At 40.2% G+C, this 18,069-nt stretch overlaps 1 protein-coding gene across 3 annotated transcripts in view; it reads left to right on the top strand.

Annotated features, from left to right (window-relative positions):
* The window catches only part of LOC111610371, a 38,966-nt gene that overhangs the window by 18,767 nt on the left and 2,130 nt on the right, over positions 1–18,069 (top strand). The window contains exons 1-6 of one of the 3 annotated variants that reach the window (XM_023344327.1): positions 2,370–2,491; positions 2,578–2,844; positions 7,701–7,752; positions 9,220–9,340; positions 11,405–11,547; positions 17,472–17,708. In XM_023344327.1, the coding sequence (XP_023200095.1) occupies positions 2,460–2,491; positions 2,578–2,844; positions 7,701–7,752; positions 9,220–9,340; positions 11,405–11,547; positions 17,472–17,708 (852 nt within the window). In that variant the 5' untranslated portion in view covers positions 2,370–2,459. Of the gene's footprint in view, positions 1–1,864; positions 2,845–7,700; positions 7,753–9,219; positions 9,341–11,404; positions 11,548–17,471; positions 17,709–18,069 lie in introns of those variants that run through there. The other 2 variants (XM_023344326.1, XM_023344325.1) reach the window with 2 other exon arrangements.

Below are 18,069 nucleotides of genomic sequence, written 5' to 3'. Positions count from 1 at the left end.
TGATTGCCATTAGATTGAATTTCAAACAAAACACTCATCTCAAGATCGCGACTATACAAAAACATATCATTTAACAGTTGTACTTGTAGGGCAGAAATAATAAGAGATATGAGAATCTCGTTTTAATTTTTAAAAGGCAAAAAAAACCCCATTGTTTCACATCGATTTGGGAGTGTGTGCTTTTCCTACTTGGCTTTAACGCCGTCCCATTTCACTTATTCATTTATATACTTCACATAATGGGACGAATGTTTTATCTGTTTATTAATATTAGTCTTCAATATGGGCATGCTGTGGCTGATTTTAAGAATATTTTACTGAATCCTTTCCTGAAAATACACAATCTTAATCCAGACAGTCAGTGTAATCTAATTTCATACCAATTTCTAAATTTTCTTTTATTTCCATGTTGCTGGGGGAAGTTGTCTTTCTTTTGCGCTTGCAGTTTGTAAATCAGTATGATATTACTGGACGTTCTTAGTCTAGTCAATGCAGAAATTACACTTTTAAAAGTCATAAATGATCTTTTACTGCTTCATGGAATCCTACCACCTTGGCACATTGAGACATGAGCTTTTGATGCAGTAGACCACAGCATTATTTCTTATCCATTGATGAAAGGAGGAACATTGCAGAGGTTTAAGTCTTAATCGATTGACAGAATTTTTGCAGCCACACAAGAAGACACACTCTCTTCAGAAACTCCTCTCTCATTTGGTGTACCTCAGGGGTCCGTATTTGCACCTGTTCTTTTTTTTTTATCCAATTTTTTTAATTGAATAAGTATTTCTTTTAAAAAATGCCCAGTCACATTTTGTTTCATCGCTATGCAGATGACAAATATGTGTATTTATGAATGAAGCATAATGCTAAATCACCTCTGAAAGCCATTTTGAAACATTTTCTAATTTTCTAAGAATAGATAAAACTAAATCAAAATTAAATGAAGACAAAGTAGAAGTCCTATTTATTTTTTTTGACTTATAATTATGATCTTGACCCTTTGAGTGGTTTTGCTTGCCCTTTTCTGGAAACCTTGACAGGATTTTGGACTCTCTCTTTAAAACTCGCTTTTTTTCAGTTATGGGTAATTGCAAAGATTAATGTTGCATTTATTTAGTGCTCTTGAAAAAGTCATGTGTCTTTTCTTGTGTTTGGACTGTTATAATAGCCTTTATGTTGGTGTCTGACTACCCAAAGTCCTGTATCTACTCTGCAAGAACCGAGAAACCCAAAGTTGTAGGACAAGAATGATATTATTATTGTTTAGCGGCTCTAGTCTGGAAATTCTTGGGACACGATATGGACAAGCTCTTTTCTCATGTGGCGTCCCGACAGCTGTTGTGTGCATGGCCAGAAATAGGGCCTATGAAAGGAGCCATGAAGATTTCCTTGGAGCGCTGCACTTGAGATTCTCAGAAAGTACAAAATGTGCTGACCAGAACAAACATTTTCTGTTCTTGCCACTTTGACTAAACAAACCAATTTCTCAGTTGTTGTGGGAATATGCTCAGGCTTTCAGTGACGTTTTAACTCTTGAAACTCCATTGAGATTAAAAAGATAACGGAGACCAGGTCTCCGTGGCAGCTGCCCCTAGAGGGGTTGCTGGGGTTGCCACGTTGTTCAATGTTCAAAACACTGGGTTGTCTTATCAGTTTCATTGTCCTGTAAATGTCTTTAGTAGCACAGTTCTATAGTCAGTTGTTATTGTCTCTAAACTTGCTTTGTTCATTTTTAACAATGATGCTAGATATCTTTGACATAGATATCTTTTTTGGAAGATTTACTGCAGGCTTAAGTGAAAATGTGATCTTCTTACCACCGGGAGAAAGCAGAATGACTTGTATTTATTATGTTTTTCAGGTGTACTTTGACTGCGGTGCCAGGGTGGATGTGGTGGACGTTCAAGGCCTCATTTTGTCTCCTGGCTTCCCCTACAACTACTCCTCTGGTACTCACTGTGTTTGGCAGTTTGTTGTTCCAGTCGATTACCAGCTTGTTCTGGAGATATTTGACTTTGACGTCTTCGAAAGCCACGATTCCGAAGCTCAGTACTCTGCTTTCTCTAATTTTGAAGAAGAAGACGAAGAGGCAGCAGCAGAGGAAAGAGGGAAGGTCACCCCTACCAGCTTATCCGCTAACAAAAGCTTGTCAACAGCCGCAAAAGCAGCGCTTCAGAGCACAGGGGGTCTTTTAAAGACTTCCCGAGATGGTGTTCCTAATCAAGTCGTGGTCCAGGAACAGTCTACAAAAATGGAGATTGCCAAAGTTTCAAATTCTGCCAAAAGATCTGCAGACCTGTCCTCTAGTCTGTCTTCATTGGCCTCTTCTTCCCTCCTTCTCCTACCTGGTGCTGCGCCACCTGCAGACAAGGTCAACAACTCCATCTCTGCCTCTCCCTCAAATGAAAATCTCAGTCCCACTTTGAACCCAAGCGCGGTTATGGAGGACACCACCTATGGCTCACCACCCTCCACAGGAACTCCTCCTGTGAGCCCTGAAACTCAGCAGTCCATCTTTGACGCCTGCCCCCACGACGTCCTCTACATCTCAGACCTCATCACCTTTTCTTCTAGGTTCTGCGGGTCCAACCGCCCTCCCAGCAGCCAGCTGGTTTTTGGCTCAAGCCAAGAGATGGTGGAGGTCATCATGGAGCTGATCACCACCACCCACTGGGGACGCGGATTCGCGCTTCTGTTCCACTACCACAACCTGACCGAGCCGGGAGGGGACCAACGAACCACGTCCCCGTCAGGCGGCAAGGTGGACTCCCTTCTTACCGCTGTGAGCGGAGCCGCATTCTTCGCTCTGATACTCACGACTGTACTCTGCATCATTTTCAGGTAACAGAAGCAACCAAACAATTTAAACCACTGGTAATGGTGCCTAGAAAAAGGCTTAATGGAACAGTTAATTGATCTTAATACAGTCGGTGATTTGTGTTTGACACCGGAAGGTGCAGAAATTCACCGTCTAAAAGTTTCTCGCAGTTTTCATTAAACATTGGCAAGTTCGTTCCTTGGAAGATGAGTAACTGGAGTCTCTAAATTAACTTAATGTGAAATAATAAACAACTTTCAGTTTTGCTAACTGTTTTTTGTTGACTGATTAATTTGGAACGATAGAGGAAAAGATGGATGCATACACTAATCAAAATTTTACAACCAATTTCCGATTTACATTAATTTACATCTTAATTTACATTAATACCAATATTAGTTGATTTTTTATATCTCTTTATAAGTCTTAATTGCCGCAAAGTATATAAGGACTTTATGTTTATTTAGTCAGTGTTTAATACTTCTGACACAAAATAATGTAATAATATATAGTGCAATAATAATGTAGCCCTTTGTGTTATGGAAAGACGATCAGCCCTTTTGACACAAGAAAAAAGCAGGTGTTTTTTTAAAAAAAGGCCGCTTATTAATTAATTGCTAGTCCATCGAGGAGATCAATCAACTTTAGATTAACTCATTAATTGATAACTTGCATTCCTACAAACAAACTTAGGCTGTAAAATTAACCTCTGTCCAGTTTCAAGTTACTTACATCTCCTAACAGGCCTTCAAGTATTTTCCTGTATTTAACTCCATCCATCTTACCATTATCCACCCTCTCCTTCGCCCGCATAGCGTTTATCATGCAGGCCAAAAAGTTACATTTTGAATTTACCTAGCTAGAACACATTCTCCCCTGTTTGCTTTGTCCCCCACATGGATAGCGGCAAACTTCAAACAAGACTTCTGATGGCCTTCCTTCAACATTCGCTTTCTTGTTGTCACGAAAGGGCAGATATATGGAGTGCGCGGCTAATAGTTGTCCTGACAACTTAAACTGCGGATCTTAGCAGCTGCTCTAGATTCACTGTAGGGCCTCTCGTCTGCTTTGGTGATTAAGGCTCTCCATGTTCAGCCCTGTCAGATTAGGCGGTCCATCGTTTCTCAGGTCGCTTTCCGTTGTGCCGTTCTTTTTCCATTTGGATTGAACAGAGCTCAGGGAAATATTCAAATTGTATTTCATAGCCTAATCGTGCGTTAAGCCTCTCCATAACTTTCACCTCGACCTGTCTGCTTGGCCTTCATGTCCACTGTTAGCCTCTGTTAGCCTCAAACCTCTGACGTCCTTACATAGTAGCCGGGTTTATGCTGAGATTAATTACACACATGTGGAGTCTACTCACTAATTTGCCGGAAACTGATGGTGCTTGAATGCGCCGGGTTTAATTTAGCGGTATCAGAGTAAACTAGGTTGACTTTTCAGAAGTATTTATAAAAAATTATTTTTTTTTAAATGTGGAAGAACCCAGGATTCTTTCCTCCTCCTTCACAATCATGCACCACGTTGTGTTGTTTTGTCATATCATAAACGTCAATAAAATACATTGATGGTTGTTGAAAAATGTGAAAAACTTCAAGGGGAGGGAATATATTTTTGAATAGTACCCCCCCCATACACATGGCCATTGTTATTAATATTCTTAAAGGATGGAGTACATTGTCAGTCTTTTCTGGAGTATGTGTCTAACTTTCCTCCCCGTTTTGAGATTTATTTGACCCAGTGAAGTATGAAATACACAGGCATGTAGGCTCTTATTAAAAGTGAATATCACAGCTGAGTGAGTTCATTAGCTGTCACCAGTAAACAGAGAGCAACCCCTGTGGATACCCTCATCCACCTCTGGCTGTTTCCTAACGATTTTCACCTTTGAAGGTGAACTCAGTGCTACTTAAAACCTGCAAGATTGTGCCTGACTAGCTTGGCTTGGTGCCAGCTGGTTCAGTGAACTCGTATAAATTAATAGGGAACATCAGGAGGGAAAACAAAAACAAAACAACAACAACAAAAACAGCTACTGAGCTTTTGCGTTTGGAGTTGCATATTAACGCGTGTTCGTGCGTCCGCGTTTGTGGTGTTGTTGTTGTTGCTATATACACTTTCCTTTTTATGGAACACGTGTTTCTAATTTTACTGGCCTTATAAAGTGAGAGCCTGCAGAGTTATTGTGCTCGCAGAGGGACCGACGTACCAAGCGGCTCAAATTCTTTCAGAAAGTTGAGGATTATTACAGGCACAAACGTAAACCCTTCCAGAGGTTCAGACCCATCGACAGCAAGGGGGTAAAACAATCAGCTCCGTCAGAACGGATAGTATTACGTTTTCTTAAGATTAGCTCCACTTATTTGGGGCTGGGAACAAATGTAATTTACACCTATATAGCAGCCTTTGAATGGTACTGCTACCAAACTCATACTGGGCTCTGGCTCTCCCAGTTGTCCCTCTAGACGCTCAGTTACCCGCCCTTTGCTTTCATCCTGCCTTTCTGGTTTTGTGGCGCTGGAATTGATGCCAGGTGCTGCACCTTGAATGCCCTCTCGGTGTTTGGTGAGAAAAGCCGACATCAAGGAAGACGCACCGCCGCACCCAAAGCCAGCTAATCGCCAAAGGTCACCACATCAGGCACCGAGGCGCCCAGCTGAGTCAACATTACAGGGGTGCGACGACGCAGGCCAGAGTTTGTGCATTTTCTGTCGAGCTACGCAGCAGGAGATGCAGGAGTTCAGATCTTGTGAATCTCTCTCTGGGTTACATCGCTGTGTTCAATTTGCCACATAAGTCAGAGCTCTGACCTGAGAGAGACATCACATCAGTGAATCTAGAGTAAAAAAAAACTGCAGGTTTTACTATCTTGTTGCTAGCATCCTGTTGCGATGCTAGAAATTACTGTAAACACCAAAAACAATGCATTACAAAACAGGTTTACTGAGATACAACCCATCAGAAGTACTGATGAACAATTAGTTCTTCACTTTTACCACATTTTAAATGCATGGCAGCCATGTTGGATAGTAAATTCTGACTTTCCATGTGGGGATTTTACTGCGTTCGATGCTCTATTTGACTTTTTTGATTTGGAAATCGAAGCACTAGGGAACAAACTGAACTCGCCATATTAACTGAGGCCTCATGTATTGGTTTTGCATTTGCATTTGGGTTTTGACTCCTTCCAAGATAACATAATTAGCCCTAATCCAATTTTATTATAATTCTTATGAAAATTTGATTTGTTGAGTAGATTTTGACATTTTTAAAAGACTCATAATGATTTCTGAGGTTCCTTAGCCATTTTGTGTACGCAGTATTGTTTGTTTTTTCACACAGATTTTTCAGGTACGAAGCAGAGCCATCTACCAGGAAGAACATTTTTGATAGTAAAGTATGCGGCATCATATTCACTGCAATAACAAGTGTTTTTGTTTTGAACTCTGTCTCTGTCTGTTATGGAACAAGGTGTGTGCTTGAGACTGAAACATTTCAAACATACACCTTGGAAATCTTCATGCTAGCATAAGGTTCTGCATTCTCTATGGACTACACCTAAAGAAACAAGTTCAGGTTGCTAATGCTAATATTGCTAATCGCTAGCAAATGATGCTGAAGCTAACTCAAAATCATTTTTGCCTTTGTTTTTGTAAAACCTTCCTTTACAGAAGCTGCTCTCTCACATAGAGGGTCATCACTTCTACTCAAAATATAATTAATTAACATAAAAATAAATATTTTGGTTAATGTTGTTTAAGTAATATTTGAATGAGTTCTATTAAGGTGAAACTTAAGCAGCTTGTTGAGTTTTTATATTTCAAAACAGAACCACCTAAGTCGCATTTGTCATTAAACACCAAACTCTGTTCAGACCATTTCTCTGAACCGTTGTGGCCTAGTCTAGGGCCACCATCTTTGTTTCTGTATCAACTGACTTGGCTTCTGGATCACTGGAGGCGCCCTCTGCTGGACGACAGGCAAACTGCAACAGTGAACAACGGTCTAAGCGGATGTTTTGAGTCAATCGATTGGAACTAATTTCAATCTAATAAACCATTAATCAACAATTAGTCAGAAGTCCATTAAGAGCTCGCACTCTTAGTTGGTTGCAGTGAAATGTTAGCATTCCTTTACTGCAACGGTCCATTCAAGTCTAGGGAAAATGAGGCAAACATGATGTTTATGAACTCCACCAGTCTAGTTTGATGAAGCTTATTCCGTTTAGCTGAGAATAACTGGAAGAATCCAGTCTCTAAATGTGCAGCTCACTGACTCAGGGGTTTGATTACAAACACAGACTACAAGAAAAAAAAAGTATCGTTTTCCTTCCACTTTCCAATTATACACTACTTAGTGCTGGTCTATCACATAAAAAACCCTGTAAACACATTTAAGCTTGTGGTCGTAACATGTCAAAAAATGGGTTTAGGCAAGGCAAATGTAGGAATAATGCCGATCCTCCTTTATTGGTAATGGAGAGACCGGTTAGAGCTTGTTATCACACATCACAAAGTTTGAAATTCCCACCAGTGAAAAAATGCAACGACAGCTCAGCAACAGCCATTACAGGAACGGTTGGAGACGACTAGAGCGTTTGTGAGAAATCAAGTTTTTGCGGCGCATCTTGCTTCATTATTCAGGGCCACAACAGAACAAATACTGAGTCGGATCGCCACAGGTATGCGGGAGTTATGTAATTATATTGCCAGAAAGCTCCCATTTCAGCACAGCTACATGGGACTGTGTCCATTTTTACATTTCTGGTCAAATTGCGAACATCAGAATGGTTTTCCTTCAATAAAAAAAGTGCTTTCTCTCACAGATCTGTCTTTAATTAGCACTTGAATTGATTATGGTTATTTTTTTTGTTTTCCAGACCCAAACTGTGTCCAAAAAGAGCCAGTTCCTGCACGTCCAGCAACTCTGAGGTACAGAAACAAAATGTTTTTTTGTTTTATTTTCCTGAACATCCTCTCTGTTTGGCATTTTTTTGGCATCTTCTGAAAATTTGGTGCTGGAAATACATGATGCACAAAGCTAACAGTTTTAGTAACTTTTTAGTTGAACTGTGTGTGTGTGGGGGGGGGGGGGGGGGGGGAACAACCCCAGACTGTTAAATCCATAAAATTGGAGTCAGGGGCTCCATATTAAGCGCTGATTATTAGAGACTCCATAGGGAGTGAGAGGTGGACCTTGTCTTGTTTAAATCTCTGACGTCAAGGCGCCTGTTGTTTTTCTTTTTTCCATAGCTGTTCGTGTGGTGAAAGAATTTGCGGGATGCCTACGTGTCTGGCATGGAATTTCACAAAAAGAAAGAAAACAAACAAGATTTAGAGATCATTTGCTATTGACAAATCTATTCCTCTTTATATGCTAAAATGTTCTCGTAATATTTTCAAGTGGACCGTCTTTATCTAAAGACTCTGTTTATGAGAAGGATCAGATGCCGGTCCCTGTTTAAATACGTCTGCTTCTCCTCGCTCATCCCCGTTTGTTTCTCCGCATGAGACTTATCCCCTACCTGCCTTCTTGTCTCTGCTGTCTGATTCATTTGTCAGACATTCCTCTGGAAATGGAGGTTTATCCGGGATCACCGGACATTTCTTTTAATATATTTTCGCTACCGAGGGCCAACGGCGCCTACTTCTGTGGCTCTACCTCACCCACTCCCCACTGAGCCGAACCAGCAGAGGTTCACTCCAGGTCACAGATTTACAACAAAGGCTGTTTGGTAACATTTGCCAAGCCTGCTTTACGGCCTTATTATCCTTATCTGTGTTGTTGTAGTGGAAATTAGACTTTGATTCATTTTTGCTTTTCAACTCTTCGGTCAACGGAAAACGTGATTATAACCAGCTAATTAAAAAAAAGGAACATTTATTTTGCTTAAAGCGTAAAAAATCGTCATTTTTCACGTCATAAACTAAGTGTGAACAAATGATCTCAAATCGTGAGGCAGAGTCATTCAAGACTACCAACTGAATTTGTCTTGACATGTGGAGCACAGCAAAAGCAAAACAAGAGATGAGTACCAATCGGATAAATTTGGTCAATATCCGATCTCCGAACTTTGTAAAGCCGAAAATCTTCTTTCCAACCAGAATGAAAAATAAGCAGCACCCAGTAAAGACTACATCCAAATACAGTTCTCTCTTCTTCCTTCAGTAACAACTTCCACACCGAAGAGTGTTGCGACCAGCGCGTTATTGATTGGGGGAAAAAGTCCAAATTTACTTTCCAACTTGGCCAGTCAAGTTGGAAATTGTCAGATCCATGGTGAAGCTATACTTTCCAAGATTTCCATGTTTTTTTTTTTTTTTTGTGGGGCCTTAACACAGCACCCAATGTGTTTCAAGCGTTGATATGATGAATAATCTGTGTGCATTGTGTTGTAGGTCGCGGAGGGAGTCCAGAGAGTTGCCGCCGAGATCAGTGAGCTCCAGCTGATGGCTGAGAATGAAGCCGGTCCGGAGATGACCGCAGAGCAGGACATCGACAGCAACCAGCCCCGTGCAGGTTGGGAGGTGACACACCTGCACAGATCCATGTATTCCCACAATGTGAATTCCTTAATGACTGAGCAACTACTCTGCTCAGCTATTTACTTAAATTCAACTCTATGATCCCCGGAACCCAAGAGCCGAGGGCCCTTCAAAAGCAAAGCTATTGTGGATGTCGATTTAGATTTATTCACGCCAGTTTTTTTTCTTTTTTTGACTTTTGGCTGGAATATTTCATGAATGATAATAACACCATCAAGGACATAAATCTTTTCATGTGGCCATTGTGCTCATTCAGATGTTAAAGTGTTTCCTCCACGCAGGGCGGGGAAGAAGATCTATCAATTTGGCTGCGTGGGAATGAATTCTCTGATTTACACGCTGCCTTTTCTTTGCTCTTTCAACAAGTACTCCACTTGTGAAGTGCCAGGGGTTATATGCACGTCTGCCAAACATGCGTTATAATCCTTAAATGAAATCATTCCGTTGTTGTTAATCTCACATTAAAAGAAGAAGAAGAAAAAAGTCCAGCCGTTTTTAATCAAATCAGCTGAGCCAAAGGTTTAGCATCACAGCAATTCTAGAAAATAAAAGTAACAGAATTATTTATTTATTCATTTGTTTGTTTGTTTTTTAACTGACCCGTATAATAATCCCTTACTTCCTGTTTCCTGTATTAATATGAAGCAACACATAATTCCGTTTCTCTTAACCATTCACAAAATAAGAAAGACAGGAGAACATGCCAGTCGGGTATAGCAGAAACTATCCTTGTATGTACTTGCCTAAACTTGTCCATATCTTCAGGTAGAGCAGTAATCAAAATGTTTTAAACAGCTGGATCTGTGACAGCCGAGGCTTGATAAATTCACAGCGGTGGAGTTTATGTTAAGGCAAAACCTCACTAAGGTCGATATCCGAGAAGTGCAGCAAAGCGTTTTATATGGGCTTGTTCAAACTGAACTTTCTGCGGGTCAACCTGTAAAGCACGTGCAAGTGCTCTTTTTATTTTTGCAGAGATCCAACAAATCCGCTGGCCTTCAACTTCAAATTCATGAAAGGTCACGACTTGGTGTACTATTATAGTCTGCAAAATATGTAACAGTATATTACAAACATGTTTACAAAACGGATTCACTAAAAGAGATGGCATTTATAATTTGAGAAGATCAGAGATAAAAAATAAAAATAAAAACATAGTGAGAACTAAATAAATGGAGCTCCGTATTTCTGTTGTTGGAACAAATATGTTGAACAATCTGTCTAAAGACACCAAAGAGAGTAGATCAATTTGTACTTTGATAAAAATAATAAAATATAATATATTTAAAATGAATAATGAAGTGTATTGATAGAGTAAAAATTCTATATTTTTTCTTTATTATTATCTATTTATACACATTGCCTACATTGTGTTCAAAGATATATTTGGATGCTTGATTGATGTTTAGTTGTTTATGGTTTAGTGAATTGACTTTTGAGAGAAGGGGTTGACTGTATAAGTTTCATTTTTCTTCAAACTACTCCTTTTCATTCAAAACGTTTGTTTATGTCAACGTGTGACAATGGGTTCATTTTCAACTGTAAATGAATGAAATAAACAAACAAACTAAATATGCTCCATATTTATATGCTGATAGATTCTTAAAATAAGAAACTATTTCTAATTTTAAGTTCTGCCAACCTTTTACCTTTGTTTCCTTTTGTCTTTTACAGTGTTTTCATTTCGAGTGGTCTGAGGAAGTGCTAAGCTAATGCTAGCACAATTACTCTCCTTTATTACAACATATTGAGAATTTAGCTTACTACATACGCCATTGTGGTTCCAGTTAATATTGTTAAGAAACAACAACAACAAAAAAAGGCTGTTTTCCATCTTCAGAAGCTTCCTACTTTGTTTTAAATGCCATTATCTTTGGTGACGAGCCACACAGCTCTTCTGGGTTGAGATCAGGCTGCAGATCATTTTACAGAGAACTGCTGCGGCTTGCAAGCTTCCTCCTAGCTGTGAAAGTGTGTCTGTGTGGACACAAAGCCCCTGCTAAGTTGTCTAATAGTTTTTCTTTCGGTCTTTCTGCAGTCGCTGCTGAAGGCGATGCGCCCCAGACTGTAGACGTGGAGCTCTCCTGCAGCGGTTTGACTGAACTTGATCTCGGTGCAGATGAGGTTTTCATTGTATCACCAGCTGCTTGCCCAAGCCGGCTGCCCTTCTATCCTTATGCTGTAAGAACCTGTTGGATGTTAACCATAATACCTACTGAACCTTACGAAAACAGTACACACCCTGAGAGACTTTCCAGAACTTGTCCCACAGTCACAGATGTCAATGTGTTTTGGGGGGCGGGGGGTTTATTTGATAGACTGACACAAAATAGTGTGTAGACACGTTGCAAAGTGACGCCGTGTGCGCAAGACCCCGCCCTCCAGCTCCCTGCTGGAGTGCAAAATACTGCAATGGCTACTGTTGGTTTTAATTGTCAACACTATGACAACTAGACAACAAGATCCAAGGGTATCACATTTCACAGGTCAGGAAAAAGTTTTAATTAAAAATAGCGAGGTAAAAGAAAGTAGTTTAGCTATGCTAGCTTGACTTTGACAACTTTAACATGTAGATGTGCTGTGGAATTTGGCGTGTTTCAGTTCAGTAAAATAAATTTAAAAAAAGGCGACCCACACACCAACTCTCTGACAGTTCATCAGTAGAGCAGATGTTTAAATTGGCTAATTAACCACTGCTGTGTTCAGAAGATCACTAATTAACAACAGAATTGTTGTTAATTAGGCAGAGTGGCTGTGGATAGGAAATAAAAGAATAGTCTCTGGCCCTCCAGCGCTGTGCGCATCCGCGAAATTTGCGGATACAAACAATAACGTGCCTACAGTTTTGAAGTGGCAGCAAAATTTAAAATTGATACATGTTTTTTTTTTTTTTCAAAATGAGGAGAGAAAAAGTCCTGAAATTTGTGACATGCTTTATTACTCAGCCTCTTTTTCACTACAATTACATCAATAACATTTTAGCAACTGTCAATAAATATGTTTTTCTGATTTGATGCATATTATTACTTTAAAGTTGTATACACAGGATGGCCAAAGTTGAAAGCATATGATACCACACACAATTTATTCAAGTCATGAAAACAGGTAACATTTTATGGCAATGACTGGTTGACTGAGAAACGGCGGCCATCTTGAAAAACAACCGTCATCCTGAAATTCGAGTGGCTCACGGGGAAATATGAAAAACATACAACCCGAGGGGTGAGAATACAAAATTTTAAGCTTGTATTCACTTGAAAATTTTTTACAGTAATGTGCTGCACTGAAAAGGCCAGGTAATCTACATGGACTCGAAGCACATGTTGCTTTAAGCTAGCTTTAAGAAAGTTAGCTCAGAAGTTAGCTTAACTTAAGATAACTTCAGTTAGCTTAAAGCAATATAAAGAGATCTTTTTTTTTCTCTTCACTTTTGTTGCCAGTGTAGGAGAACGAAACCCCACAGCTCTCCCTGAGCTCCTGACCCAGTTCCTCTCGTAGCACCAGCGCGCTAACGTTGGTTCTCCGATGTGAAATGACGAGCATTGCGCTGAATGCAATCCGCTAACCAGGGCCGCGACACGGCTGTGAATTCCTCACAGTGCTGCCCCACTTTGCACGCTGGTTCAAAGGTCTCGGCCCAAACGCGATGCTGTAAGGACGAGAGCATAAAAAAAAGTTTATGTAATCGCAGCGGCGGACCCCTCAGTTCTGAGTTTCGACCCGCTAATGTGGAAAAGTTCCCAGAACAAATGAACATCGGGAGGTGGCAGAGCATTGGCTTTTCCTTCTTTTTCTTCCTGAACTGACCTAATGTTCCCAATAACACTGATACGATTATTCCGACGTACGCAAGGTACAATCTAAAACTATGTCAACTATGAGGACATGAATGGGAAATGAGGATAATTAAAAGAGACAGGCGCCTTTTTTTTCCTCTTTTGTGCTCTTTTGGAATAAGAGTTGGCATAAAACAACTCTGGCAGCTTTTTGAAGGACTGGCAGGCTTTTCTGCAGCCCAGGCTAATGGAGTATTATCTTCAGAGCCAGATTCCCAGCTCAAAGTGTGTGTGTTGCTGTGTTGTGCCGCTGCATGCTTCGACACACAGTGTGTGGTCTGGCTGTGTGTGTCCTCGATTCAGAAAACCATGTCAGTAATGTTTGGTAAATGTTACATGAGAACGACGCATTGCAGAAATAATTAGTGGGCGTGGAAGTTGGTTGGAAGGTAGATGTTCGTGCATGGGTCCTCAACTGCCGTGTTTTTAAATGCTTCGGCTTGGATTTGATTTTTTTGCTGGTGTAAAAGAAGAAGAAGAAGAAGAAGAAGAAGAAAAAAAACACTATCAGAAAATGGTTCGTTTCGACAGCATTCTCGCCGAAAAGCCGAGCTTTCCGGCTCTGAACGGTTCGTTGCTCGCTGCCTGAACGTTGGGCAGGTTCTCCTAATCTGTGTGAAGTTGTGTGTGCCGAGCTTTTTCCCCGAGCAACACTCCCCCCCGCCCCCGCTGACCCTCTCCGCCTCCCACCTCCTCCTGCAGTGTTTCCAGCTCGATCTCTGATTGACTGGAGTTGCTGATCTCTTGCCTCGTGTCAAATGTAAAAGTTGCCATTGTGTTTGCGGGGCTTTACCGGGCAAAAGAACGTTTTAATTAAAGCCCCCCGCGCTAATTCTAGTCTAGACAAAGCTGGCCGCTGCAGCCTCTGTGGGAAGGATTAGTTCTCTCTGAAACAACCGCAGCCTCCGTCCTGTGCTGATCGACGGGGCAACTGGCTGATCAAAATTGATGAAGTGACTTTTGCACTTTTAATTTGCTGACTGGATTTTGCCGCTCCAGGAAAACTGCAACATGCAATGTGCATCAAAAACGCCACAACGACCGATTTTATTTCGTCTCAGGGGTTTTGCATATCAGGACATTATGAAATGCTATGAAATTATATAAATGAAAATGTAATCTCCCCTCCACATTCTACTACATCATTATTTATGAGCTAAAGTCATTTTTTTAAAAATATTATTTTAATTTGTATGACTGCTCGTGGTACATTTGCTGGATTTTTTTCTTCAGTTTGTTGAAGTTTGCTGATGTTTTAAGGTCCAGCATTCACCCTGGACCACCGGTTTCCATGTGTATGTTGCATCCTTACCCTCACTCTCAGGTTTTTCAAAATTTTAAAACGGGCCCCGTTGCTGCACTGCAAAAAACACAAAATCTTATGTTATTTGACTTATGACATTGGAAAAATGTCTTGTTAAATAATCTACCGATATTGATAGAAAATGCATCTTTCCCATCGTTATTATTCACTTAAAACAAGCTCCTCTATCTTGCAGAAAAGTGAGTCTTATTTGAAGCGTACTGAAAAACTAGACCAGAAGCATTTTGTGTTTTTGCAGTGTGTATTCTGCTTCAAGTCTTTCTCTTTCACAACCTGAAGCAACCTCCGACCACATGACACAACGAATAAAGCTTCCTTCTTGCGTCTTTCGCTCTTGAAACCCCTCACTGTTTTACTCAATCCATTTCGAGTCGTCTCCACTTGGTAACAACTTCTACCTCGAAGAGAGTGTTTTGCGTCAGGTTGGCTCTGTGATTGGTTCACTGATCAAAAGGAGAAAGGATTTTTGAGTTTCCACCCGTCGGGGTCGATGAACCTAAAAACGATCCAAACCTGGTCAGTGGCCGATCCCTCAGCACACGTCTGCTTTATCGTCAGCTAATCGAGTGCATCTGACCAGCAGCACCTGACCGCTACTTTCCCAGAAAAATTCAATGGAAGCGGCTTTCGTTTTTTTTTTTTTTTTTTAATGCAGCTAGATTTAAAGAATATTATAAAAGCACGCAAAAGCTGCACTTTCTTTTTTGCTCTTTTTTTTTTACATTTACTTGGAAAAAAAGGCGTGTGTACAATCTTAATATTCATGGTCTAGTTTCTAGTTAAAAGATTTTAGTACTCTTGAAAGAAGACAAAACAAAACAAACTTACAAGAAACTTTTCAGAAATATAGAAGAGCTTGTTTTGAGTAAATAATTCCTTAATATTGTTGAAAATGTACAAGTCATAAGTGACGTAATCTGCCAGTCAAACTAGTATTTTTTATTAACATTAAGGAATTATTGACTTGAAACAATCTCCTATTTGTTGCCAGAAAGTTAGCTGCAAGTTAGTTTGATCTTATTTCAGACATTTGCACTAGAAAACTTGACCAATAACACTTGGTAATTTATTTATTTATTTTTTTGCAGTGCAGTTTTGCTCCACATGAGACTGAAATCACCGCAAAATTAATATCTGTACTCCTAACAGCTTTTATTTTTTTCTTTTAAGCCTCAAAAAAAAAAAAAAGATGAGGATTTGAAGAGACCGCAGCCGAGCAGTTAGTGGGCTCGGCTAATCAGCACCCTTTGCTTTGGCTAATGCATCATAAGTAAATGCGTTGGTTGGGGGGCGTTCAAGTGTAAAGCTGTCTTCCCTCTGAAACAAACCGTATCTGACTGTCGTTTGACAGCAGAGGATGCTAATGTGACAGAATGGACATTAGAAATAATTACACCCCCTCCCTTTATCTTACTTTATTTAAGGACTGTTGACTTTACTCATAAGCTGCACTTCTTCTTGAACTGAGATGCATTAAACTGCAGTTACAGCAGTTCGCCACCAGTTGGCACATAGAGCTCGGTTAGCGCTCCTGACTTAGCGAGCCAACGGTAACGGAGGCGCTCACTGTCGCTCTTGTTTAACAGATAAATATCAATTAGCGCTGCTATTTATATAAGTTGTCTCTTAAAGGGGAAGTGAGCTAAAGTAAAGCAACGAGATATGTGTGCGTAAGTTTTGAATGAGTATTTGTTTGACCTATATTGTAAATATTTATTGACTCGGAGAGCCAACGGCTATATTTGGTCAGCGGAGGCTGTCGCTCTTGTTTGTTAACAGCGTTCATCGAATAAAAGAACCTGCGAAAACCACACAGACTAATCATTAAGTTTGCAACACTAACAATAAAAAAAAACCCGGCTAATCTCGGTCTAATTTAGTTCTCCAGGCGACGGTTTGACGGTTAAAGACACAGATTGTTCGTCCTTAGCAACGAACGTCGGTTGTTGCTCAAGCAGAGAGGCGTGCCTTATTTGTTGACGGCCTGTCCGGCCCGGTGCAGGTCAGCGACCTTGCTGCTGCAGTTGAGTGCTTAAGAATAATGCCGTCTCTGATATGGAAGCTATTTATGTTGTCTGTTGAACCTCATTTCTAATTTATTTGTTTACAGCGTTTGGGCAACTCTGCTCATTTATTTGCCACGTAGCTTCTTCCTCTCTTGCTTTTGTTTGGTATCCATGAATCCCCACAGGCAGAGGTTGCAAGTTCAGAAAAAGCAACCAAGAAAAAGTGTAAAATACATAAATGATAAAGAGAAAAAAAAGTAGGCGATATATATATTTATTTTTTTAATTGTGAGATTTGGAAGAAAAAAGGAAAGCTAACTTAGATGAACTATGGAAGACAACATATTATAATGCAGTGTCATGAAGAAGTGCCACTAAATTGCACACAGAAACTGCATTATTTTAATTTTATTGATATGTAATGATAGTAGGACAAACTGGAGAAAATATTAAAAGTGACAACATGGACAATTTTATTTTTTAAAACTTAGCAATAGCTATATAAAAAATTCTTATAAGAAATTTATCATGATAAATGCCCGACTTGTCTGGCACGTTAGTTCAGATAAAAGACCAAGTATTGGTGGATTTTACTGTGCCACACTTTTAAAATATTTAGAATATTATTATTTCATTTTAGTCAGGGGTCTCATAGCAAATGGACCTGAAAACAAATGTACGGCACACTTTTCAGATATTTATTTGAATATTAAAAAAAGAGGCTTAAAATCATGTCTCTCTTTTCTGCCACTCCATTACTATCATCTACTTCCTGTTGAGTCATGACATAAAGTCCAATAGGATGCATTAAAGTTGACGGCTGCAACATGATAAAACGTGACAGTTGCGTGACAAGTTGCATAAAGTGTACTAATATGTTTGTGTTATTGTTGGATTCTTTCATGTTCACGTTTTACTTGAAAGACTTGTGTTTCTTAGCAGCGGGAGAGGTTCCTGCGACACAGTGACACCGGCCCCGGTCCTTCATGCGACTGGCCCTCAGCGGACCCCAACACCTCGCCGGCCGGGGCCAGGTCCCTTAGAGAGAGCGTCTGCTCGCGACCGAGAGCGTGGAGCGTACGCACCTTCCAGGACTTCCTGCCTCCGCTGCCGCAGCTTCACAAGAAGTGGTGCAGCTGGAACTCCACCAGCCCCTTCACCAAGCTGGTGGACAACGTCAGTACTCGGCTCTTTACTGCTGGGCTCCCGACTCAGTTTCACTTTGGGGCATAAAGGGCCGATTGAGCCCGAACGGATTCATAAAACCCACTAACAAGCTGTTAAAATGTTAACAAATAGCACTGTCTGCCTTTGATGAGCCAATGCTATTGTGAGATGCATGAATATTATCTCATTTATTTAAAGTAAATTAAATAATGTTCTTATTTAATGTTAAGAACGTGCAGCAATTTGTTTGTGCTGCTATCATTTTTAAGATATTAAAAGTTTCAGGAGGTCGTAGAAGGTCAACCAGCCTCTCCCACATTTATGAAATCAAACAAATTTGTGCTGTGCTACGTTTGTGCAGCAGAATAAA

The sequence above is a fragment of the Xiphophorus maculatus genome, chromosome 12 (genome assembly GCF_002775205.1).
Source record: "Xiphophorus maculatus strain JP 163 A chromosome 12, X_maculatus-5.0-male, whole genome shotgun sequence".
NCBI classification, from domain to species: Eukaryota; Metazoa; Chordata; class Actinopteri; order Cyprinodontiformes; family Poeciliidae; genus Xiphophorus; species Xiphophorus maculatus.
The sequence above is the reverse complement of the archived record's forward strand: the minus strand, read 5'-3'. Positions and strand labels throughout refer to the sequence as shown.